At 50.8% G+C, this 25,396-nt stretch overlaps 1 protein-coding gene and 1 long non-coding RNA gene across 2 annotated transcripts in view; one reads left to right on the top strand and one right to left on the bottom strand.

The window, feature by feature from the left end:
- Positions 1–1,930, bottom strand: part of CUNH1orf174 (chromosome unknown C1orf174 homolog) — a 32,768-nt gene extending 30,838 nt beyond the window's left edge. Inside the window, exon 1 of the mRNA XM_061351706.1 lies at positions 1,853–1,930. Coding sequence (XP_061207690.1) covers positions 1,853–1,930 — 78 coding nt within the window. The remainder of the gene's footprint in view (positions 1–1,852) is intronic.
- A 12,121-nt stretch (positions 1,931–14,051) lies between these two features.
- On the top strand, positions 14,052–24,768 carry LOC133211269 (uncharacterized). Its single transcript, XR_009725166.1, has 3 exons — positions 14,052–14,172; positions 19,854–19,956; positions 24,317–24,768. It is a non-coding gene; the product is annotated as an uncharacterized LOC133211269 (long non-coding RNA).
- Positions 24,769–25,396: the final 628 nt, after the last annotated feature.

Genomic DNA, 25,396 nt, shown 5'->3' with positions numbered 1-25,396 from the left:
GAAGGTTTGGAAGTTGCTCTGGATTCCTTCTGCCTGTGAACAAATCCCCCTGATGGTGCCTCAGCAACATGTTTCCCACTGAGATTTCCCTTGCAGATGCTGTTCCCTGTTGAGTCAGTGCTTTGAAAAGGAGCTCAAGCAGGCACATACCCTCCTCCCTTCCAGCCCAGAGCCAGGCGTTTTGGATGGCTGGAGTGAGAGGGAGTGAAATGTGGGTATAAGGTGTAGGTTTGGGGGCTCAAAGAAGCCTTTGTTGGTGCTGCTTTGCTATAGACAAGTATGAGTTGTCTTTTCGGTCCTTGATAAGTGTATAGATGGTATTAAATGAAGTTGGTGGTGGCCAGTGGTGCAGCAGCTGGGCTGTGGGACCACGGTTCTGTGCTGTGGTGCCTGGCAAGGTGCTGTTCCCAAGATGCCTCTCACAAGGCGCTGTACACAGTCACTGGAGTCACCACGGAGGTGTTGGGAGCTGGGATGTCAAGAGGTATCAATGAACATCAGCTTCCATCCCGCTGTTATTAACCAGATACATCATGTGCCAGTGCAGCTGAGTGGGATCAGCGAGGGCTGGAGTTATGGGGAACAATCCGCTGCTTCCTGACACCTTCAGCCACTGCTCTTGTGCAAACAGGCCATGGATCTGCCCAGCAGAAGCCCCAGCTGATGGAAAGTGTTCATTTACAGGGGCTGGCAGGCACTGGGATGGAGCATGGCACCTCCTGGTGAGGTTTGCTCTGCAGGCAGCATTCCCTGATGGACATGGCTGCATCCCCAGTGCCAGGTTTGCTTGATCCCCTGCACCTCTGTTCTGGGATGCCGGTGACTGCACAAGAGCCTGATCTTTTTTCCTCTCAGCCCACTACAGATCTTGCAAGTCTTATAAAACATGAATTCCAGGCTAAGTTAATGCACAGGCAGGATCAGAGCCCAGAGGTGGTGTCAGTCTGAAGGACTTTATTGAAGGTTTAATATTCTCTTCACCTCTAGCTAATCTCTCAGTCACTGTGACTACGAAGAGGAGAAAACCAGGCTGAGGAGGTGATCAGCATGGTGCCTGGAGCAGCGCTAAGGCCAGGGTTCCCAGCATCTTCTGCCCCATTTCAGCATACAGGGGGAGAATTGTACAAGCCAAGACTGAAGGGACCTTAAAGCTCATCCAGTTCCAACCCCTGCCATGGGCAGGGACACCTTCCACTAGAGCAGCTTGCACCAAGCCCTGTCCAACCTGACCCTGACCATGTTGACACTCAGGTGGGTTGTGTTACCCATTTACTGCTGCAAATACCATTAGGTAAATAGTCCAATCAGGATGCATTGATTTGCTGACAACACCCACACCTCCAGCAGCTCCTGCAAGGACATACACAATGGAAATGGAACTGTGCAAAACCTGATTTGCTTAAAATAAACTGTGGAGGTTGAATTGTTTTGTGCTGGAAGAACAAACAAACAAAGGAGAGAAACGGAGTTTGAGTAATGAGCGCGGGCTTCGCGTGACACTTTTTAATATGGAATTATGGATGGCATCATCGCCGGGGAACATCCTATTTGTATTGTAAAACAAGTCCCCTTGTTTCAACAATTGCAGCGCACGCCGCAGATTCAGGTCTCAATGTGGGATTATTAATGAGGGCTCCAGCGTGCCTTTATTCTGCAGAATTCCTAATAACTCTTTAATAAATATGGAAATCCATGTCCATCCATCGCAGCGGCGTGCGCCGGTAGCGCCACGTGCTCTTCCCACCGCAGTCTTGTGGAGGTGCCAGGAGTTTCCTTTGCACAGGCACTGCCAGAGGGGCTGTTCTGGCCGGATCCAGGTTCTGCATCTTCTCCCCAGCTCTTCCCTCCTCACCTCCAGGTTTTCCTTGGCAAGGCAAACGTGGTTTCCTTCCACTCCCGAAGCGGAGCTGCCCAGCGGTGGCTCCGGCATCGCCGGGTCCAGTCAATAGGTGACACAATTATGGTTTCACTGAATTGCTCCAGCTCCAGGCAGCAAGAGGCTGACAATAGAAATAATTTGTCAGAGGGCTGTTGATGAAACCCTGCTTATTGTGAGCTGTAAATTCAGCACAGGCACTTCCACCTTTATTTCCCACCCAGGGAACAATATCCCTGTGAGCCAAACTGGGAGGGGAGGGAAGGATACACAGCCATTGCTCTGCTCCACCACGACCCCATAAAAAATTAAGGAATGGGTTTTATTCAGTAAAATAAAAGCTCTGTGGTTGCCAAAAATGAAGCACCAAATTGCTCCAGCTTAAGAGTCAGGGATGGGGCACAGTGATTTTGGATGCAGTGATTTGGAATGCAGCAGTTTGGTGCTGTGATTTGCGATGCAGATATCTGGGATACAGCGGTTTGGGATGAAGTGATTTAGGATGCAGTGGTTTGGGTTCTGTGATGTGGGATGCTATGGTTTGGGTGCAGGTCTTGGGATATTTTCCTTCCATGCTGTGCAGCCATAGTTGCCACTGGTGCCCATGGGATCTAGGAGCTGGCTCAGCATCCCTAACACCCTCCCTGCACCCATGGCTGGGCTGAGCCTTTTGCCCCAAGCTTTGCAGTTCTTCCAAATGACTGATCAATTGTTCTTTATTAGGTTTATTTCTTTCATTAGTGGTTTCTTCAATGCTTTCAATGTTTCATTAGTCTCCTCTCAAGTTTCAGTGGATTTCGAGCACTGTGTGGAAGAGGATAATTCATTTTATTAGGTCATTTATTTTCTGGGTACATTTTTAAAGGTCAATTAATCCATCTAAATGGAGGAGGGAGTAGAGAAAACCATACAGTGCTTCCTTCCACCGCTGCCAGCAGGAGCCTGCTGTTAGTGCAGTCACCCAGGGACGGAGGGAGGCACCAGCACGGTGAGTACCACGTATTGAGGTGGTGTTTGAACTGGGAATTGTGTTTCCACAAGGAGCTTTCAAGGGAATATTAACTGCTCCTTTTCTAGGGATGGAGGAAATCCATTCATTTTCAACCCGAGAGCTGGCTACTGTGCCCATCCTGGTGCCATTTGCATCCCTTGGGAGCAATTTGATTTGCACTGATGCAAACGCAATCAGGCCGGGGATGTCCATGGGTTGTTTTGGAAGGGGTTATATTCTCTTGAGACTTTATTGGCTTCACCCATCAGTAACACTGCCACTGATGAGGCAAAATACTGTCATGCAGGGACTCAAACCCATCCTTTCATAAACTCTTCCACCAAGGCAAGCGAGTTACTCTGTTCTAGGGCCGTGGCCATCATGGAAACGAGCTGCTCACCCCGCTCATGTGAATCATCCCCTTACTTTCCAAATGAGTAGAGCAGGGGCAGGGCAGGAGCGATGCCGAGGAGCACGGAGGGAGCCAAACCATCCCCATCAGAGCAAGGCGCTGCTGCATCAGGCGCTGTCACCCCTGCAGCTCCCCAGCACCATGGCTCAGCAGGAGGGCTTTGAAACACTCTGTGGACACTGCGTTGTTCCTTAGAGGGAAATGGAGACCTGCCCGCCCAGCCCAGGGAGCAAAAGCCAGAAAATCCATCTCTGCCGCCGCCTTTCCTGTTTGTGTTTACATTTTTATTGAAGCCTACAGCGTAAACCACCAATTATTTTAACTGGAAAATCCATCGAGCAGTCAGATAAAGCTTCCCTTATGAAAGGGATAGGAAAGCACGAGCAGCTTGGTGCCTCTGCTGAAGCATAAACCATGTCTTTTGCTCCAGCTGGGAAATACCTGGAGATCTTTGGAAAACCAAACCCTCCACATGCAGGAGCCGGTGAGGAGCCTGGACAGCGGCAATGCTGCAGATGGTGGGAAGATGCCACTTGGCCAAAGAAAGCCAGAAAAGAGAAGCTCACGCAGGGACTCGTGTCTTTGCTGTGTCAAAGCTGGCCAGGCTGTGTAAGGCAGGGAGATTCCCCCATGCAGATCAGTTTCTGCTTGTTCCATCCTTGCTCAATCTCACTAAATGCATTGAAAAGCTTTGCTGAGGGCTCCTTACAGGATCCAGAGCAACCCAACAGACCAGGGTTTGACGCCTGCACAGCTGAGGGGGTGCTTCTCTAACTGCAAGATAAATCCATTCCTTTTCCTTCTTCCAGTGCAGGAGTGATTTAAAAACTCCTGGGACCCAAGACCGGTCCCAAACCACTTCACTGAATAATTCAGAGCAAGAGCTAGAAACTGATGCTGAACTATTGCCTTTGGGCTCCTGAGAGGCCGCTCGCCTGGGCACAGCCTGGTGTTGTCACCACTGATCCAGAGCCACAAACAGTGGGGCAGTGCCCATCATCACCCATGGTTGATGTCTTTTTCTTCATCTCCTTTCCCATCCGGCCTCGTGGGTTCACTGAGGGTGCAGGAGACAAGGGAGCAGGAGGGATGGGTGGTGTTTATCAGTGGTAGCTGTTAAATCTGAAGGGTGGGGGGAATGAAACCGGAGGTTATGGAGCTAATCGGTCACTGCAAGAATAAACTTCAGATTCCAGCAGTCAGCAAGAAAGTTTCCATCAGCAGCAATGCCAACTGTTCAGGTGGAGAGCGTAAAGCGCTGCAGAAGTGAATGATAAAAGAATTGCTTGAATACATTCAGAGCCCATTGTTCGGGAAAAGAAAGCAGTAAAGAAAAGGAAAATAGGGCTCCTCAAAGTAATGAGTGGAGCAGATGAGGGAGAACAAAGGCCCGGCAGCTCCCGTATCCAGTTAATTTGTTCCTATCTCATTGAGGAGAATGAGAAGCAGGCGAGGCAGCACCGGGGTGGTTTGAGGCTGTGGGAAGGGAAGGGAAGGGAAGGGTGCTGTTATTAAAGCTTAGATAAATAACCCAGCAGGCAGGAGCTGGGGCTGATAAAGCAGATCTGGCTCCAGGAGTGGAGTTTGGTGTGTGGGCACTTCCAGAGGGGTTCAGCATCTTCAGTGCCTGGATACCTGCAGCATTCCCAGCACCTCCAGCAGCCCTGGCCAGGGATCACTCACCCTCTTATGTGGATGCTACAGGGCTGGCCCATAGCCTCCCCTGGCACACTGGATACTGTTCTGGGCTGTGCTTATTTCCAATTACAATTCAGTTTATCCCAATTAAATGCCACTTATTCTTCACTGTGGTTATCCAGTCCGATACTCTTAATTAGTTTGTAAAGTATTAGAAGTCAATTTTAATTATTTCCAGTAGGTTTCAGGGAAATCTCAATTAGGTGCCTTGTGGTTTAGCTCCAAGCTCCAGCTCTTCCTTCACCTCCCTGAGCATCGTTTCCTTCCCCACACCTCCCTTTGTGCACTGGCAGAGCCCATCCTATGCCATGGGGGTCCAGCAGCTGGAGCCACAGGGATCTAGTGGGAAGCCTGGGAAGCATGGCAGAGGTTAGGGGGGCCACACAAAGCAAACCTGACTGGACCAGGACACCCATATCCTGGGGCAGGGTCTGAGGGGAGCATCCTACAGCTCCCACCAGCTACCTGGGAAGCCTCTGATGCTGATGTTATCACAGCCACATGGTGCCTGTGTTTTGGTAATTGCTTCATTTTGCATGGAATTTAATTACAGGAATCCCCATGGGGAAATCACTGCACGGTTCAATTTCATGTGGCTCCGTTGCATCGCAGCAAAGGCATTGCTGGGGAACGAGCATCCTCCTCCTTTGGGCAGCCCCAAGCAGTCACATCCTGCTGCTGAGAGGTGACAAGTGTTGGTCCAGAGCGCCGAGCAGGCAGCATGCTGTGGGGATTGCAAGCAGATGCTCTTTGAGGGCCCTTCCAACCCAAACCATACGTGACCCTGGCAGCCAGAGAGGGACTCTCCTGGGTCCCAAACCCCTTCATATCCACTTCTTCACTCCATGCAGAGCTGAGGCTGAACTGATGAGCCCCGGCTCCTTCTCGGCATGAGCGGCACCAGCTAAAATGAATTTCATGCTTTAATCCTGCTTTTAAACCCCAGCTTGCCGAAACAAGGAGCAGCACATTAGGAACCTCGCCGCCTCGGATGCTGATGAGCAGCTGCTTGGCACTCGCGCCTCTTCGCGCACGGGTAAATGCTCTTGGAGGGCTGGGAAAGCTGAGCAGCAGAATCCCCCCTTTAGGGTAACGAAATCACAACACCAAAACAAAGATAAAGCAATTCTGAGCTCCGAGTGAAGATGAATCCTCCTTTCTGCTCATTATAAAGTACCTATTATCTCCCTTTATCTCCTAGCCAGCAGTGTTATTTCAATTTAACAGTGTATGAGAAATGCAAGGAAATATAATAAAAGAGCCATGGCTGCACTATTTAATGTCAGAATGACAGATGCTTCAATTAGGCAGACAGGGCTATTTCTCCCCAAAATAGATAAAGATGAAATTTTGATAAGATTGCTCTGTTTGTGTTTATGATACAGCACAGTTACAAGCTTTCATTACAATATAAATTAAAGCAAAAGCTCCTGTTTCAGTGGAAACCCAAATGGATTCACCAGGAACTTTGCAAAAGCCCTACACCAGGAATTTCTGATGGTCCCACCTTTATAGCACCGTTAAAACCCAAGGTATATTTGTACAGTAACTGGGTCCAGGAATAGTCAACAGCAAAGTTATATCTGTGTTTACCCTGGAATTATATATGTATAGTTTGAATTATGCATGAATTAAGTCAACACAGCAACACAATGAATACACTGGCTTGAGGTATGGAAAGGGAGATTGGCCATGCCATGGGACCCAATGGACCAGTACCACCAGTGCCAGACCCGAACTGGGCACAGGGCTTCATTGCACCTCCACACTGGTGCTTTGCTGTTGAGTTTATTTATGGCTTGAGCCTGGTGTTCATTGTTTCCATCTCATATGTTTTAGTCATTTAGCATGTGTCTGATTTGTCACATAGTGCTGAGGATGTTTTGGTAACTAAGCGCCATAGACATTATTTATTATTATATTTCAGCCAAAACAAGCATTACTCTAATTTATTTATTAATCACTTTTCAGATTCAAAGGAAACATCTGTGCAGATTTGCAATTAAGTGGGTTTATGGCTCGAGCGAGATCTCCCTAGAATTGCTATAAATAGATGCAGTGTTTATTCCTCATTGTCTTAATATTTCTGCACAATAATAACCATGATGATAGTCCTGCCAGCCTGCTGTAACCCCTTCACAGCCCTGTGCCCCGCTGCATCCCGATGCGAGGAGGGAAGCTTCTCACAGGAGCTTGAATGGTGAAACCAGCCCCATCCCTGCGGCCGTGTCTGCTCATCCCAGTGATCCCAGCAGCATCTTGGTGCTGTGAGTGCCTTCAGGCGCTGGGAAACGTCTGTGCTGCTCTGCAAACCCTGGACTTCAGACTTCTGGCACCGTGGCAATGGTACATCAGGCACATCCATGGGAAACTGTTCATGCTCCTACCTGCCTCCTGATTAAGCCCCAGCGTGTCACTAATCCAGCACAGCTTGATTCCCTGCTGAAGCACGAGGCTTTGCCAGCCACTCTTCCGCCTTTTCCTGAGCTCCCCGAACCCCTTGTACCCATCACTGTGAGCTTCCCAAAGAGCCATGTGCCATTCACCCCTGGATGTGAGCTGCACATTTATAATCTGACAGCATCCTCAGGCTCCAGCGTTATAAATGAGGTGTTAGGACTCAGCAGTTTCATCCAGTTCTCAAACGGGATAGATTTGTTAATGATAAATACGTTAATGCCATTAGCATTTCAGAGAAGGCGAGGATGATGGAGCGCAGGAGAGACCTTGGCACATCGAGATGGCTTAATTGCGAGGCAGTGACTTTTGATGGATGGCAACAGGCTGCCAGCGCTTTAACAGCGACTCCACACCTTTACCCACAGGATATCAAACACAGCCAAGGGGTTTGTACCTGCCCCTGCTCCAGCATGGGGGGGGCATCTCGTCCCTTCACATCTCACCTCAGCCTCCCAAGCAGGCGGCTGCTGCCACCCCACACCACCAGCGATGAGCAGCCCTGGCTGCATCTTCAGAACTATCACGCCTGGAGCTTAGCTGCTTCTAAGGACATTGGGAAAGCGGCTCCGGAGTTCAATGATTTCTTCCATTTCGCTTTCAGGGCTATCCATCATCATCTTTTAGCAGGAATTTCCATATTCCAGCCATGCTCTGCTCTGCCAGTCATCCCTCCATGCCGGGCTCTAACCTGGTTTGCTACCCACAGATGCAAGTAACACGTTTAACCTTTTTTATGAGGCATATTTATTGCTTTCAGGTCTACCCTTTCCAAATCTCCTCCGAACACATTTGTCTTTTAGAGGTTTCCAGCGTTTCCAGTGCAAAGCCTGGGAATCAATACAGCTCGCATCGCTTCAGCTTTCCCTGCTGCCAGATCCAGATTGGATTTAAGCTGGGCTCCGGCCCCTGTTTATGCTTTAAGCATCCCAAGACAGCACAGGGCTTTATTGACTGCGGTGGGGGGGAAGTGTGATTTATCCTCACTGATCATCAGTGTAATTTGCCCAAAGGAGCCACTCCAAGGGATGGCTCTAAGTGGGACTATAAACGTATTTTATACCCTTCTCCTGCAGTAGAAGAAGTGAAATATGGAGGAGATGGCTCTATTATATCAGCCCCTGGTTATTCTCTCCAATATTTATTTCAGAAGTCCTGTGCAAAGCCCACTTTGTGCATAGAGAAGATAACCTGCTATTGAACTAATTGCAAATCACCTTTATCAGCAGAGAAGCCATGCGAGGGAGACATCCCCAAGACAAGGATGGGGTTGGGTTAGTGGCTGCAGCGTGCAACCGCAGCATGCACCTTGTGTGCAACGACAGCATTGAGGCAGCATGAGCAAAGCATCCATAGCATGTCCAAAGCCAAGGCCACTCAGGTGCTGCTCCTGTTGGGATGCACGTTACTGCTGCTCCATGGAGGTGGCTGTCAGCCCTTCCAGTGGCCGCTGTGCCAGTGCCGGGGTCGGATCAGATGGGGACTTTCATTGCCTGCTCGCACAGAGCTGCTGCACGAAGTTCTGTTTCCTCCCAGGAGAGGGCAATACCACACACACACACCGGGGCCATCCTCCTGGGAAGGGTCCTGGCTCCTGCATCCCGGAGATGCCCCTGGGAATGGAGCAGAACGGGATGGAGCCGAGGCCACAGCGTGCACTGCAGTTGGAGACAGAAACCTCTGCTTGTCTCTGCTGAAGATGTGAAGCTCCCGGCATGGATTTGCTCTGTCAAATGAGGAGAAATTAAACCAGCTGATTCTGAGGATGCCATCTGTGTCCCAGGTAGCAGCAGCCTCCAGCATTCCCCAGCTCACAGCCATGACTGTGCCACTGGGACATGGTGCAAGTCACTTGTGTGGAGCCGGAGGGTTCCATCCGGATGAGCTGCCAGAGTGGGGATTTCAATGAGTGAAGTCCTCTGACATAATTAACCTGTGAAGAGATGGGCCCTGCACAGCTGGAGCACCCTGGGCTTCGCAGCACTACTGAGAACAGGAGCTGGAGCCCTCCAGGCCCCTGATCCAGCTGGGAATAATGCACTGCACAGTGCTGTCTGAAGGGCAGGGCAGGCTCTCCTGCATGCACAAATGGGACCAGGAATTGCATTATCCCTATGAGAACACAGGCAGAGCCTGGACAGGGTGCCCAAGGAAGCTGTGGCTGCCCCATCCCTGGCAGTGCTCAAGGCCAGGTTGGACACAGGGGCTTGCAGCAAGCTGCTCCAGTGGAAGGGGTCCCTGCCCATGGCAGGGGTTGGAGCTGGAGGAGCTTTAAGGTCCCTTCCAACCCAAACTTCTCTGGTATTCTATGGTAAAACCCTTTTCCAGCACCTGGTGCCCTTCTCCTAGTTTTGGGGCTGGGAAGGGAAAGTAGCCTCCACCCCCCCTTTGCCATCTTTCCCTCTGATCTCTTCCAAAGCAGCACAAGCAGCCCCAAAACCATTCCCTGGAGGTGTCAGTGTCCCTGCTCCCCCCGAGAATGCTGGCACTCGGAAAGCCTCGAGCCAGCTGACTCTGCAACAGCCCTTCCAGAGCTGGTTTAATACAGAAGGATTTGGGATTGATGAGCGGGAGCCCTGAAACACGCAGTGATTTGGGATGAGGAGCCTCTGGATGCAGGCTGGGCAGTTCATTGGAGCTGCCGGCTGTCAGCTCCACGCTATTCCCCAGCGAGAGGAGTTCCTTAAAGGTCCATATTAAAGCCATCATCTTGTCTTCTCTCCCTTGGTGTGGTGACAGTTTCCCCCCGACACTGCCCATTATTGGAACCTCTATTCATGTCACGTCAGGAGGACGGATCGGCTCTCAGGAGAGTCCTCCTTTACTGGGAAGTGGCATCTCTGTCGTGTAGTCCGGAGAGAAATCAATGAGCAAACTAGTCAGGGATCAGCAGGCGAGGTGATAACTCTCCACTTACACCAGCATGCCTCGCTTTGCCTTGTTTAAGGGGAGCAATGGCAGTGTGCAGGAGACTGAAGGCAGAGAAGGAGGAACCAGCACCAGGGCTTCCTTGCTGTAGCGGATCTGCTTTTTCCCATCCCACTTTCTCCCTGCCTGCACTTTGCAGCAATATATCAGTCAGGAGGTCAGGTGTGCTTGAGGTGAATTTCTTCATGCTCAGCAAGTCTGTCTCGCAGCACGCAGCGAGAGGGGAAACAAGAAGAAAAATGATCAGATTTTCTCCTCCATTGGAAGAGTTGAATATTAGCTCCTGGTATATAAGATAAAGTGGGGATAAAGGGTCACGTTTCCATTAGATCTTCTTAATTGGGCTATTTCCTGCAAGCACAAAATCAATCTTTTCATCTACACCTACCCAATATCCCATTCGGGTCTCCTTTAATAATGCAGATCTGGCCTTTGTGCGTGCAGAGCGATGGGGTACAGGCAGGGAGATGCCATGAGGAGATGCCATGGAGATGCTCAGGCAAGGATGCGGCTGAACAACACCATGAGCAAACCAAGCACTGCGATGTGCGAGGAGCTGCCTGGGCTGTGCTGCAGGGATCGGGATGTTCCATGGGGATGGGGCTGTGCCAGCCGTTGGGAGCCCAGGCAGGCACCGGCCCTGTGTGAGTGATGGGAGGCTTTGGTGTCAGAGAGGAAAAGCCAATCGTGAACCCGCATCCTGGGTCAATATCTGCCAGTTCCTGAGGAATTGCCACCTTGGAGCAACCACAGTGACAAAATAGAGACAACTGGAAAAACGAAGCTCAGGAGAAGAGGCCGCTCGGCTCACTGGGAACGTCATCTGCTCTAATTGGAAGCTTTGTTTAATTTGGCTTTGAAATTGAACTCCTTTTTCTTCCTGGAGAACTGTTATTACCTTAATTCTCTGCTTTGAATAAGACCATTTATACGGTCAAATCCAGCTGGTTTGCAGCACGGTGAACTCGCTGAGGGCAGCAGCACTTGTGCCCTCCTGTGCCAGCTGCTGTGGGCAAGCCACGCTCCTTGAGTCCCACATTGTCTCCTCTTATTGATGCATTTCCCCCCTTTGCCTTTAGCCTTTCCTTAGTAATTGTATTCTTAATGAAAAGAAAGATCTGGTTTAACTTCCCTGCTCCTTCTGAGGCAGACACCGGCGCTTCCCAAAGGGGAGCAGCTCTAGGATGGAATCCTTTGGCTGTGGCTGGTTCGGGATCTGCTTGGCAAAGCGGGTTTTCCCATCTCCATACCGGCTCCTTTCCCCAGTTTTAGGCTGCTCGCTGTGCGTAGCTTATTTGCAGAACAGCAACAGAGGGAAGACAACAGCGTAATGAAACCATTGCCTCCCAATTTCCAAGTGTGGCCAACAAGATCAATGCGGCACTTTGGAAAAATCAAGAACTTTATCTCCAATCAGCCAGCTTTTATCTGCTTGGGAATAAACACGGCTGAGGAAGCTGGTGGTAGCAACAGCTGCATCATAAAGAAGCCTGAAGCCAGACCCTTCTGCTGGAAGTAAATAATTGATCTCACAAAAATTCTGCTTAGGCAGAGCCATTTCAATTACCTGCTGGATGGCGCCGGGCGCTGCGAGAGGTTAATGGCTCTAAAATATTTAAGGAGAAGCCGTTTGCCTGGGCCCAGCGTAGTTTGTCTTTCATTTACCCAGCGGAGGGGGACTGGAAGGCAAGCGGCAGGGAGCAGTGATGTATTGGGGTGACTCACTCACCAGGAGGGCAGTGAGGGGTGAAGGTGCCTCTTGCCACTGGTCACAGCAGCCCCAAGTGCCATTGCTGGATCCTGGAGCATGGCACAAGGTTTTCCTGAGGCAGCAGAGGTAGGGAGGTGATACATAAAAGGGAGTTACTGTAAGTGAGATGCTGCTGTGCAGCACCCCAGGGGCACTGGAAACTTGGACATTGAGTTTAGTGCTGCAGTATTTCTCCGTTGGTGGAAGGAGCAGCCTCCCAAAACCACCCAGCAGGGCCGAGCCCAGATGCTGCTAGCATCACTGGACACCAGCATCCCCTTGGGATGCAGGGGGGAGTTGTCTTGATTTTGACAACAGTCAAGTTTATTGTGGGGGGTATCAAAGAAGGTGTCGGGGAAACTCTTCATTAGGGACTGTAGTGACAGGACAAGGGGTAATGGGTTAAAACTGAAACAGGGGAAGTTTAGATTGGATATAAGGAGGAAATTCTTTCCTGTTAGGGTGCTGAGGCACTGGAATGGGTTGCCCAAGGAGGTTGTGAATGCTCCATCCCTGGCAGTGTGCAAGGCCAGGCTGGACGAGGCCTTGGGTGCCATGGTTTAGTGTGAGGTGTCCCTGCCTATGGAAGGGGGGTTGGAACTGGATGATCTTAAGGTCCTTTCCAACCCTAACCCTTCTATGATTCTATGAAGCAGCAGCTCTCCATGGGTACCATACACCTGACTGGCTTCCCCCTGCATTCCCCAGAGCTGCGGTGCATCCCGGATGATGCCCATGGGAAGGAGCACCCCAAGCCCAGGCTGCCCATGGGCCGAGGAGCACCCAATGCGCACCCGTGGCCGCCCGCAGCGCGCTATCAAAGCCGCAGTGTTCATCCCGCAGCAGGGTGCTCAGCCTTCGGCTTTGGTTTCACGAGAGCTTTGATCAAGCTACCTCAGCTGTGGGAAGCGCATGGTTCCCTTTGTTTCGGTTAACTTCCCTTTCTTCCCTTTCATCCTCATGAATTATTTATTCCTGTTTGTTCTATTCACTTTCATATTTTTGTTTGCTTCCCCATTAAAATTCTGCTTCGGTGGCTTCGGGAGGAACTTTGAAGCTCTCCCTCCTCGTCCTTAACCTTTCCGGAGGAACAAATTCCTCCTCACTGGGGAGGGAAACCCTTAAACCCTTTGCTCCCAGCTGCCCTTTGCTGGGTGCTCACCCTGCATCAGCCCCATTCCCCTCCTCCTCTGGGGTTAAGAGCACCTTTGGGTGCACATGCACATGACACAGCTCTGCCAAGGAGCTGACCGTGAAGAGGGAACTGTTCCTGGCCTTCCACCACGTTCCTCTTTGGAAATGCTGGGTCAATCAAAGCCTGCTCTCAGAAGGGACTGCTCCTCTCATGTTAAAGAGATTTTAAAGTCTCAAAGCAGAGCACAGATCCAATGGACAAACCCACCCTTGTGTGCTGCTCATCCCTGTCATGACCTCAGTGCCCCGGCTGGTTTTTCCATCCCTTTTCCATACAGCAGCTTTTTGGCTGCTCTCTTTTTACAGAGCTCTATTTTTTACCTTTTCTCAGTACTTTTTCCCCACTGAGAGATAGATTTTAGTCTGTTTGCCCTTAAATGAGCCCTCCCGAACCAAACGAGGTGCATCTGCCCTCCTGCATCACGTCTCTCACACCCACATGGCTGTTCACAGGTTTAGTAACTCCACATGCATTCATGTTAGCATCTGGGTGGGTTTTAGGGTTCCTCCTCATCTCCCAAAGGGAGATCCTGCAGAGTCATGCGGCACCCAGAAACACTAGAAGCAAATACAGGATGTGTCTACTTAACACAAACTTGGATCTGCCACCAGCTCTGCCAGACTGAGCCCATTGGGGCTGATCTGCACTGATTTCTCCATGTTTTTTTTGAGCTATAAACAGGTTTTTCCACTTTGGTAATCAGGCCTCAGGCTTTAAAACCCCCCTTTGGGCAGCTCTGCAGCATTTTGTCTGAGGCATGGGGCTGGTTATGCTCTGTCACCATGCTCGGGAGCGGAAGAGAAGATGCACTGCTTATTGCTTGGATAAACAAGTCTTCAACAGCCCTTTTACAAGACTCAGAAAGGTAATTACTCGGAGGGGAAGTGAAATGCCTTTACATTAGCAGGTATCATTTGTTCTAGGGTAGCAAATTGCTCTGTGGTTGCTGTTATTGCTTTGACAGCAGTGCCCAAGGCCCTTCTGAGGAGGGATGTGCTGCTCCCTGCCTTGACGAGCATGGTGCCTCTTGTCTCCTCTGCTTACCATCACTATCTGTAAATGTATCATGGAGAATTGGGTGCACTCTCCCGTTTGTGGTGGCTCAGTGCAATAAAGGGGTAATTAACTCTTATTATCAAACATGTCAGTGATGTGACTTGCCTCAGAGGATCTGGGAGTGCTCTTTAAGCTACCGTCCCTCATCCTGCAGCCCATGGTTAAGGGAAGGACTGTGCAAACTGACTGGCAGTGAGACCTGCCCCTTGCATGCCATGAAATCAAGCTTGCAGGGCTGCCCCTGTGGAGATCTTGCTCTGATTGCAGCTCCTGTCTGGGTTTTCTGGGTCAGGATTATTAATACGGATCATTAATTGGCCTGGCTTTGGGAGGGGTGGGGACATGGGGCTTAGTGCACATCTCAGCAGCCTGCCCTGGCTTTAGTTCTGCTTCTTTATGGGTCCCCTGGAAGATGCTGGTGCTGCTTCTTGTCCTTTTCTCTGTCCCCCTTCCACTGCTGGTAAATGCAAGGGGAGCCTCCTCCTCACCCGTGCTTGTCCCAGAGCCTGCATGGCTGTGCTCAGCTCCCTGGCTATTGCTTTGGGTGTGAGCACCAATGGTACCAGTGTCTGTGTGCAGGAGGGCTTGGTGTGAATAAAGCTGGACTGGTTTTACCTTTTCCCACAGGACAGAGAGGATGCAAACCCCCCTCCCCCCATGAAAGGGCCTGTTCATTTGCAGGGAAACTTCATATCTAGAACTCTCATGACAAATCTGTTTCAAGAGGAAGGGCTTATGGCAATAATAACCCTTGGATATGTATCTCTTTCTTTACTGCTGTGGGATTTATAACAGTCAGAAAGCAGTGAAGCCCAGGATAGCACCGTAACACAGTGTGTCAGCTCACACCATGCTCCCCTCCCTGCATATTTCCCATAGTAATCGGATTTGACTGTTCCTGCACATTGACAGCGCTCGCAGGTTGGCACAAAGGCACGCGCAGCTCCTGGAATTCGAGCCAGTTCCCGGTGTCAGGGCTTGCCTCAGTGACGAGCACTGCCAGGCATCTTGGAGCTTAATCCCATGCAGACCGTGATGGTGTTGGATGGACACGTGCTGGGCACACGCAGGGGTTGGTACATGTGTGAACGGAGGGGGGTGCGCTGCTCAAGGGATGCTCTGTGAGTCCTGGTGCCTCTGATATGCCCAAAGCTCTTGTTGACTGGGGCTGGGAATCAAGGCTGAGAGAGCTGGGCTGGGTCAGACTGGAGAAGAGAAGGCTCCTGAAGGGGAGACCTTAGAGCAGCACCAGTGCCTAAAGGGGCTGCAGGAAACCTGGAGAGGGGCTTGGGACAAGGGCCTGTACGGACAGGCCAAGGGGAATGGCTTGAACCTGCCCGAGGAGAGACTGAGCTGAGCTCTTAGGCAGAAGCTCTTCCCTGTGAGGGTGCTGAGGCGCTGGCACAGGGTGCCCAGAGAAGCTGTGGCTGCCCCATCCCTGGAATTCCATGATTCCATTAAAATGAATGGGCTTGCTTCAGATGAGCCTCTGAATCCCAGAGCACCAGCAGGTGGGAGTGGGATGCGCTGGGGTCTTGGCTGGGTTGAGTGAGGGCAGGGACAGGCTGTAGCAGTGGTCCAGGCTGTGATGTGCCAGTTGCTGGTGAACAGGTTCACTGAGTGCTGCTGGAATTCTGCTTTTGCTACCTGGGAGGTGGGGAAAGGTCTCCAGAAATACCCCCCCCCAGCTGCCTGTGAGGAGGGGTTTGTGGAGGAGCAGAGCATTCCCTGCATCCCGAGCTCCAGTCCCGTTAGGCTGTGATGGGCAAAGAAAAGGCACCTCAAGAACCAGCCTCACAACTGCAGGTTTCTCCGAAGCAACGGCTGGTGTGGTGAAAACTGGGATTTTTTAGCCCTGAGGAGGGAGGGAAGGCAACAGCCCCGGTTCTGCTGAGCAGTAATCACAGGTTGAGGGAAGGAGCTGAGAAATTTAAAGCTAATTAAAAGTATCTGAGGCTTTCTAAACCCACTTCTAAAGCAGACAAATGGAAATAACCCACTGGGTGATGATGAGCTTTGAATTTCGTTAGGAACTGCAGAAGAATAAATTTAGCAAATGGCCAGGAAAGGCTAATGCAGCCCCGGAGCTCCCGCACGCAGGCGGCGCCGGTAATACCCCAAATTCCTGACAATTACCCAGTTTGGGACAGATTTCCACTTATCTTACCCCACCTTGAAACCTTCCTATTGAGCTCTGCCTGCGATTAATCCACATTCATGCCCCCCTTTCTCTGTTCTCTATTATTGCTTTCCCTTGTCACTCAGCGTGGTGACATCCATCCTCACCCATTGGCCCTTTTTTCCTGCTACTGCCCCATTTAGGAAGGATTAAACCTTTTAATTGCAGGGAGGTTTTTTGCCTTTATATTGCTGTGGCGTTGCAGAGCTGCCTGAAGCTCTTTGAGGCTATGGGGCAGCTGAAAGGAAAGCTGCAGCCCAGTGATGTCCAGCATTCCTAACTGGTGGGATGCTCCCAACAGCAGCTCTTGGCCATGGGAGCTGATGTGAATGATGCTATCTCTTCCTGAAGGAATATGGAAGTGGGAATGTTTCAGAAGCTATTTTTTCTTTGAAAGAAGGACCAATACAGGGTGGATAAAAGGCAGAGTGAAAGATGAGACAGCCCAGCATCCATGGCCACGGCATGCAGGAGATGTGGGAGCTGGAGAATGGAGGGGGGAAAAAATGGGATGGCATAGCAAGGGAAAGGAGACAATCACAAAAAGGGAAACGAAATAAACACAGGAAAAAGCCAAGCTGCCTCTCAATAGGCTGTAGGGTTCAATGAGCAGCTGGGACAAAACACATGCAAACACCGTGGCTCCTGAATAATCCAGAGACGGGAGTGCAGGTGATAAGAATGCAACCAAAGGAAGGAGGAAAACAACAGAAAGGAGGAATTACTGAAGGGAGAAACCTGCAGGTGATGCGCTATTCTGCTATGCTAATAGAGAGATGAAAGCAAATGGAACAGGAGCAGAGACTGGCAAAAGTCTTCCTTGTGTTGGAAAGAATAAGAGGATAAACGCTTTTAACATTTATGAAGTAGCAAAATAAAGCAAAGAGAGGCTCAGAACATCAAGCTCGTAGATGAGGAAATTAAAGTACATAAAATATTTATCCCTTCGTACTTAGCGGCTGTCAGCCATGCATGCACTGGAGAAATGGTATGTTTCTAGGTACAGATTTATTCTTGCTCCTATTTCTTCCTCCTCTCCTGGAGATGAACAGGAACAATTTGGTAAATAGTAGCTGAACGCTCCGCTCGTTTTTTCCATTCCATTAATGTTTCATTTCTTAATACCCTCGAAACTAAAATGGGAAGTTTGTGTAAAACATCATTCTCCTTTCAAATCATGGTAAAAAGGAATGTGGTTCCAGGCCAGGCAACAGGACTGTAAACGGGGGTCTGTATTAAAAGGGGAATGTGGTGTTGCTGGAAGAGGCACAGAAAGAGATGTGACCCAGGCTGGTTTTGTGTCACCAGCTGCCTGCAGCCCGGCCCAAGAGAATCACTTCTGGAGGATGCTCTTGGCTCCTTGTCCTCTGCCTGTTTCACCCCGTGCCCTCCCTGACACAGGGAGCAGGTTCATCGGAGCAGGCGACTTAGGGGTTACTGCACTGAAAACACAAGCAGCTTCCTAATTATGGATGTGGGCCTGAGTCGGAATGGCTGTGGAGCACAGCGTGTCCCCGAGCTCTTTGCTGAGTGCTTCTCTCAGTGGCACCGCAGGAACCCGGGATGAGCAGCACCGTGATGCTCATCAGCTCTCTGCACCAGGAGATTGGCACAGGGACAGTGCTCGTGGTCTGCAGAGCAGCACTGGCCCCAGGCAGTGCCATGTCAGCCTCTGGCCTATTGCTAATCTTCATTTGTGTGATAGGGAATCCCGGCTGCTCCAGAGACTTGGCTGCCATCGCCTGCTGCCTGTCAGATGCATTTATTTCCCACAGCAGCACGGAGAATGCACCAGCACTGAGCTAACCTGCTCGGCCTCATTCCGCAGACATCCATCTCCTTCACATCACCGGGCTGCTGGTGCTCCTCTGCCTCTTGGTTCAGTGTCTGGGAGCCTGCTGAGCTGGGGTCCTGGAGCTCCTGGGAGTCCCAAGTGCTGATGTGGCATTGTGTGAGCACTGTCTCCCTTGGGAATAACCAAGAAGCCGCTGGGCAGCCCAAGGGAATTTCTAAACCCAGCCCTTCCATGAATGATGCTGTGGGAGAGCTGAGATTGCGCCTTGGCCAGGGTGGGAAGCGCTGGAGAGCCTGGGCTGCTGCCTTGTGCATCCTTCCCAGGCTTCTGTAAAGCAAAGAGGCATCAATATTTATTTCATTACAGACCTCAAAAAAAAGCCCCTCGATCTTGGTTTTATCAGGAAAAATAAGTTCCTGGATCATTTCTTAGCCTGGCTATGACAGTTTCCAGTGAGGTACTTGGGTGATGTAAGCTAAAATCAGTTCATTAACTTCAGCTGGGATCTGCCAACCTCAACCAGCTTAAAGATGATCTTTTTTTGTCTTCTGGTGACAATTTCAGTCCAAGTAAAGCTGACCCAGCCTGGAGGAGAGGAGAAGCTGATAACCACAACAAGCAGCTTCCTGCATCCCTCACGGTGCAGGTTTCATCTCTGCTGTGGGATCAGAATTTGCTCAGAGAGTGAGGAAAAATAGAAGCAACAGTTTCTCAGTATCACCACTGAGAAATCACTTTAACAGCTTATAATGACACCCCATGGAAGGTGCGCATGGACTCCCACATTCCCAGGATCACAGGGATCTGGAGCCGTGACGTGCAGCCTCCCTGTGCCCCATGTGAGCAGTGCCCCATGGAAACCTGCACCCGGGTCCTCCCCAGTAGGGAAGTCAAAGAAAATCCATCCACAGGGAAGGATCTTGGAAATGCAGGGGGGAAATGGGATAAAGCTGTGTGTGGAGTTAACTGCAGGGAGAAAAGGGGCTGCATCAGAAGTGCAGGGTTTCCTCTGGATTCCCTCTGTCTGATGGCAGGAAGCTGTATTGGTGTGTATGATGGGCTGTAGTGGCGTGAAGGATGCTCTACCTCTTGGCTGTGTTGCACCCTGCTCTTCTCCATGGTGTGGGCTTTGTCTTTGCTGGGCTCCAAAGCTCTCTGAATTCTCTTTGTGTGGCCTTTGTCGTTGGTGTTCTGCATATAGACTCCCTTTGCACTTGATTGAGTCACTGCTTAATTTAATCCTCTAATCTAATCAATACTCCATGGACCGAGCCTTTATTTAAAAAACCAAACAAACAGAAAACCTTCCAGTCTCTTTTTTTGATTGCCTGATGCAGGTATTATTAGGTTAATGCAATCAACGGTGATAAAGCTGCCCTCCATTTAATGAGGGAGCAGTCTCATTCTGCATGCTGGGGATGGGAGCCTGGAGAAGGAAACAACACGGAGCCAAAGTTGGGTGCTCGAGACATTTGTGCTGGCATCATCAGATTCAGAGGTGACCCTTTTATTGCAGGAGGCACCCGCAAGGACTCCACCTCCTCTCCAGATGCTCCACAAGATGAGAGCGTGAAGCAGGACCGGCTCCAGTCCCAAGAGGCGAGGAAGGGTGATGAAAGGTAGGAGGATGGAGAGCAGTGTGATGGGGAATGCAGGTGGAGGCTGTCTCAGTGGTTTGCTCTAGGCTGTATGGTTCTGGTTGCATGGTGTGAAGCTGCTTTTCCTCCTTGGAGCTCCAATCATGCCATGGCATCAGCACACAGCTCCCAGTCACAGGCTGTGCCTGCAGGTAGGTGCTGGCACTCAGCTCAATGGCACAATGCGCCTGCTCTCGATACGCATGAGTCCTCCAGCAGTTGTTCCATCTTTAATCAAATTTGTAGAGCCTCAGGCCGTTCATGAGGAAAAAACCCGTTTTCCATCTGTAATAAGAGGAAAGTTTGGCTGTCAAGGGGCGCAGGTCCTGATGACAAAGTTACCCTTCTTGTTGCGTTTTGTCATGAATTTCCTGCATCGTTACTTTGCTAAGAGTGTTCTCATGTAGGAGGCTGTTCCTGGGCTCTGTGAGAGAGTTGGAAGTGGTAGCAGCAGTTTCCACTTCCAGGGCTTAGCGATGCCTTAGCATGGGTTTAGCTTTGTACACCACGCAGCGTGAAGCAGGGCTCAGGGATCCACTGGATACTGCAGGTGCTCATCCTGGTGCCTTGGGGCTGAGATCCAGAGCTCTGTGCGAAGCATGGGGAACGAGCTGTGGTTCTGCAAACTGCTTGCCGGGTTTTTCCACCCTAGAGTGTGCATTTGTGGATGGTCCTTGCCATCTTTGTCCTCATCTTTCTGGGGAGAATTGTCCTATTTTGCCCACAAGTTGTAGCACTCTGGTTGTGTTGTGCCTTTACAGAAGAGAACCAACAATAACATAGGTAGGCAGGAAATAACCCCCAGAGAAACTACCATAAGCACGAGAAAGGTGATAAAAAGCAACAGAAACATCTCTACCACCTTGTTTTTTCAAGAGAGGTCAATTGACTCCCTGGCACCTTGGAGCCCGTAACAAAATCGATGACACTTCATCTTTAATTTGATTTTTCCATTCAATAAGGGTGGTAAGCATTTGTGTCACCGTAATTTTACAGAGTACCATTAGATAACAGGCAAGTATCAAACATGAATATTATGTGCTGTATCAGTGGCAAAATATTATACCCAGCAATGATTTAGAAGAACTTTAATGTCCCAGGCATGCTATAAGAGATGTCACAAATGGGACAATAAAGTGTCTTGTTCTTCAAATAACCACTCCTGGTGGTGTCTGGCTCTCTGGGAGGCAGACAGGCACCCATGGAACACAATGTCCCATCCACAGCCCGTGACCTGCCTAGGGCAGGCAGCTCATTCTGTTGCTGATGCTGCCCGGAGCGAGGAGGGCGATGGGTTGGAGGAGTGATGGATGCGCTCGCTCCTCGCAGGTCGATAGCAGTGGCCTGCACTGATCCTGCTATTTTTGTGTTTAATTCAGTGAATAAAATGAAACAGGTAAATCACTCGGAGGAGATGCGAGCGGATGTTAATAGGCACATTTGCAGCGCTATCTAAAATTGAGTTCTGCAATTACTGACTCACGGCATCGCTTGTGCTCCGTGCTGCTGCAGGAGCAGCTTTCCCACCAGCATCCAGGGCTGGGGACTGGGGGGACTGGGCAGCTCTGGGGGCTGGGGCTTGTGGGACTGACTGATGGCAGCAGGAGCAGAGGCAGCAGCTGCAGTGGAGGACGAGACCCTCCAGGACAAGTGTGAAACTGGCTCTGTGTGGCCGTTTACCAGTAAGTGACTGGTGTGAGAAGCTGCGGCGTGCCCGGCTCCCTGCAGAGGAGGCTGGGTTGGTGTGGAGGCCAGCTCAGGGAAAGGGGGGATGTTTGCCTTGAACAGCCCTGGAGGAGCCTCATTAGAGCATCCGGCGCTCTCAGGGATGAGAGATGAGGGGGATGATCAAATGGTTGTGGCTGTATTTCAGCGCTGTTGTCATCACCTCTGGCCCTGAGTGAGACCACCCGCTGTGCTGCTGGTTCTGCAGTGGCAGAGCTGAAGAGGCTGCATGCGGAATGCCAAGTGATGGGGAGATGTTCTGCATCCCTTCTGCTGAGTAACCCACCCCACAGCACCATGCAGTGGGGTGGACTGGGAATATCCCCAAGTGCAAGGAGCCCAAACCTGTGTGAGGGTGCAAAGAGGCATCCACAAACCTCCCAGCTACACTCCTGCATGGTGGTGGTGCCTCTACCAGTTCTGTTCAGCCACCAGATCAGAGGCAGGGTTTCTTCTGTGACTAATCTCCATCCTGCCGCACTGCTGGCTGCTGCCATGGTGGCGTTGCCGAGCTCCTCATAGAGGACACGGTGCCTTTCTCCACAGGAAATGCAGAAGCTCAGCCATGGGCTGTGCTTTTTATCTGGGCTGGGATGTGGGACCTCCGGAGCATCCGCAGCCCCGACCCTGCCAGGCCTGTGGGAGGAACAGTGGAGCTGGATGGTGCTCTGCCAGCTTCCCAGAATAGCATCCGAGGCAAGGCCAGATCAGCCCCTGCAGAGCCTCGTTGTTGGAGCAGTGGGAATCTGTCCTGCAGCACGCGGTGTTCCCACCTCTGCAGCACAAGTAAAGGATCAGGGACTTGGATGATGCAGCCATCAACCCCTTTATCTCCACCGAGCAGCCTTCATCTCTCGGATCATCAGAGTCATTGTGGTTACCGAAAGCAAACCCGAGCCAACTGCTATTCGGAGCTGGTTGGGCGCTGTGGCTAATCCCATTATGCGGAGCAGGAGGCACCGGGGGAATCGCATGGCACTGGTAAAGCTGCACGAAGCAATTACAGGGAAACCTCTGGGCTGCGCACAGGGATGTGCTGGGGGCTCAGCCCCAAACTGGGGACAGGCAGGGACTTGTGGGAGGGATGTTCCCAGCTGAGCATCTCCTGGCTCTGCCTTTGCAGGGAGCCCCTTTGTGCTCACAGTAGTGCCTGGTGAAGTGGATGCTCTTCTCCAGGTCCATCCCAGCGCCTTTCCCATCTAAATGTCTGCTCATCCCTGGTCAATGCACAGCTCGGCAAAAACCTCTGCCAGAAGCCAAACTGGGGCTGCAGGACTGGGGCAGTGTCATGGTCCCATGCCAGGCGCAGTGAACCAGGAGGCATTGGGAACACAACCCTCTTGGCACTGTGGAACAAAGATGTCTGATCCCACAAGGTGTAGAAGATGCTGATGGATAACGGTGCAGGCCGTAACTGAATGGTGTTAGATAGCGTGCTGCTACTTCTTTGTTTTTATAAATCTTAAATCATTCCCGGGCTCTTGCTGCTGCTTTAAATTGTAACTTCACTGTTAAAGAGTTTATCGTGCACTAATTCATCCAGCCCGTTCATTTACATTCTGCTGACAGGGTACAAAATTGCTTCTTTTTTCATCCCGGAGAATTCCAACTTCGGCAATTTATGGTGCCTTCTTGATTTAATCAGGATATTTCCTAAACTTCCATGGCAACAATACGACATTTCTCAAGAAGTACCTGGGAGATGGCTGGGTGTTATTATTTATATCCCTGGTGAACACTGTGTTCCTGAAGGATTTGCCACCAGTCAGTGCAAGGGGGGTGCATGGGCTGGAAGCTGTGGGGTGGGGCAGGGGTCCCTCCAGCAGGAAGGACCCCAAGAGCTCCTTTTTTTGCCATTATCCCAAATGTCCATGTATCATTCTTCCCCATTCCCACCCCAAAGAAGCCTGGAGCTGTCGGGGATTGATGGGTATGTTGCCCACCCATCCCTTGGTGCCACTGATGGAGCTGTTTGGTGCTGCTCTGCAGAGCCCATACCGTACCGTGCTGAAACGCTGTTATTTCACTCTTCCAAACACTGTCAGCACAAGTCACAGGAGGGCTTATTTTTGGCTCTGCTCAGCGTAGTTACCTAGCAATTTGCAGGAGGTTGGTATTACTGGGTAGTTTCTTGAGCCGCTCTGCAGCGAGCAATTCATTTGTTGCATTTGGTTCCTTTCACTGCTCACAAACAGCCCAGACGCCAGCTTGGAGTCTTGCAAATTTGTTCTCAGTTGGAAAGATTTCAGCCCCGTTGGTTGTTTGTGAAATATTTCCTCTGATCCTTGCTTTTGAGGGCTCGACGCCTGTAATTCCCAAATCACGCCTGGGCTCGGGCTGCCGGTGTGACGCAGTGCCTCTCCTCGGCCCTCTGAGAGGAAAAGCACAACCTGTGCTGGGTGACTAGCCTGTAGGACAGCACCTGGGAGCCTCTTCCAATGTTCCGCTATCCCCTTTCCCAGGCTGGAAGGGAATAACGGGCAAACACGTTCCTCTTCCGGCTCCTGGCTGTGCGCGTTGCCCTGCGTGCACAGCATCACCGCTCTAATGAGCTGTAAATACTGTTTACATTGGGCTTATTATCTCCAAGGTAATTTATGCTTTCCTGCTCATCCAGGGCGTTCAGAGGCCTTCTGCTGCCCGCAGAACTCGAAGCACTGTGATGAAGAACTGCTATTATTCAGCTAAGAAGCAATATTGATGCTAAAAAGCAAACGCAGTCACTGCCTTCCATCCTCCCAGCATCAGTCTGGAGGGGGAAATCCCAGGTGGTGCAGAACAGGTCAAGCAACACCCAGATGGCAAAGAGCCATGGTGCTATGAGGAATTTTCCAGAATCCTGATTAGTAACAAATCAGAGATGGTTCAATTCCATGTATTGCTACCCACATGACTAAACTATAGTGAAAGATGCATGTCTTGGCTTGCAGGTGCAAGAGGGAGGGTTTATTGTCTTCTCGGTCCCTTCTTGCAGGAGGCTGGGTGCTGTTGGTGTGTGACAGGCAGTGAGAACCCTGTGGGCTGGTGGGAGCAGCCCCATCTGCAGCGTGTTCAGACTGATGGAGCGATGGCTATGGCTGAAGGGCACTCATTTAACCCCATCATTGTGGCTGTGTCTGCAGTGGGCAGCTTTGTGCAGGTACGGCCGATGCTTCTCGGGGGAACGTGTTTATGGAAGTTCCCACCCGCGGCACATAAATGTTCATTAGTTCTATTATCCCGACCATTTTGTTCTCCAAAGTGTTGCAGAGAAGACAAAATGAGAGCGATGGCTCTCTCGGAGCTCCAGCGGGTGCTGGATGTTTGCTTTAAATAGAATTAACCATGCAAATTGAATCATGTGAGCGTAAATTAGCGCTCATTCCGCCGGTGCTCTCGATATGGCTTAACCTACCATTTACCCCAAGACATCTGCTAAGTGCCATTCTTTCGAGTACTTAAACAGCACCTATTGCTACCAAAACCGTCCCAGCCCCACCGAACAACAAAGCTGCCGGAAAGCCTGTAATTATCGTTAAAGGGCTATTGTGCTTCTGGAGATGATGAAGCCTCGGGTGAGGCTTTCCAGGCTGGCTCTCCCGCTTGCCAAGGGGAGGTGGAGCGGAGCTGGGGCTGAAGCCTTGCAGCCTCCCTTCCTCTGGCTGCTGCGGCTGGGGCTTGGTACAAGGAATTGGAAGGATGCTGTGAGAGGGGGGCT

This window comes from Neopsephotus bourkii, unplaced genomic scaffold (genome assembly GCF_033783945.1).
Source record: "Neopsephotus bourkii isolate Nb327-2 ecotype Australia unplaced genomic scaffold, CSIRO-AGI_Nbou_v1 NB_593, whole genome shotgun sequence".
Taxonomy (NCBI): Eukaryota; Metazoa; Chordata; class Aves; order Psittaciformes; family Psittacidae; genus Neopsephotus; species Neopsephotus bourkii.
This window is presented reverse-complemented; position numbering and strand designations above follow the sequence as displayed.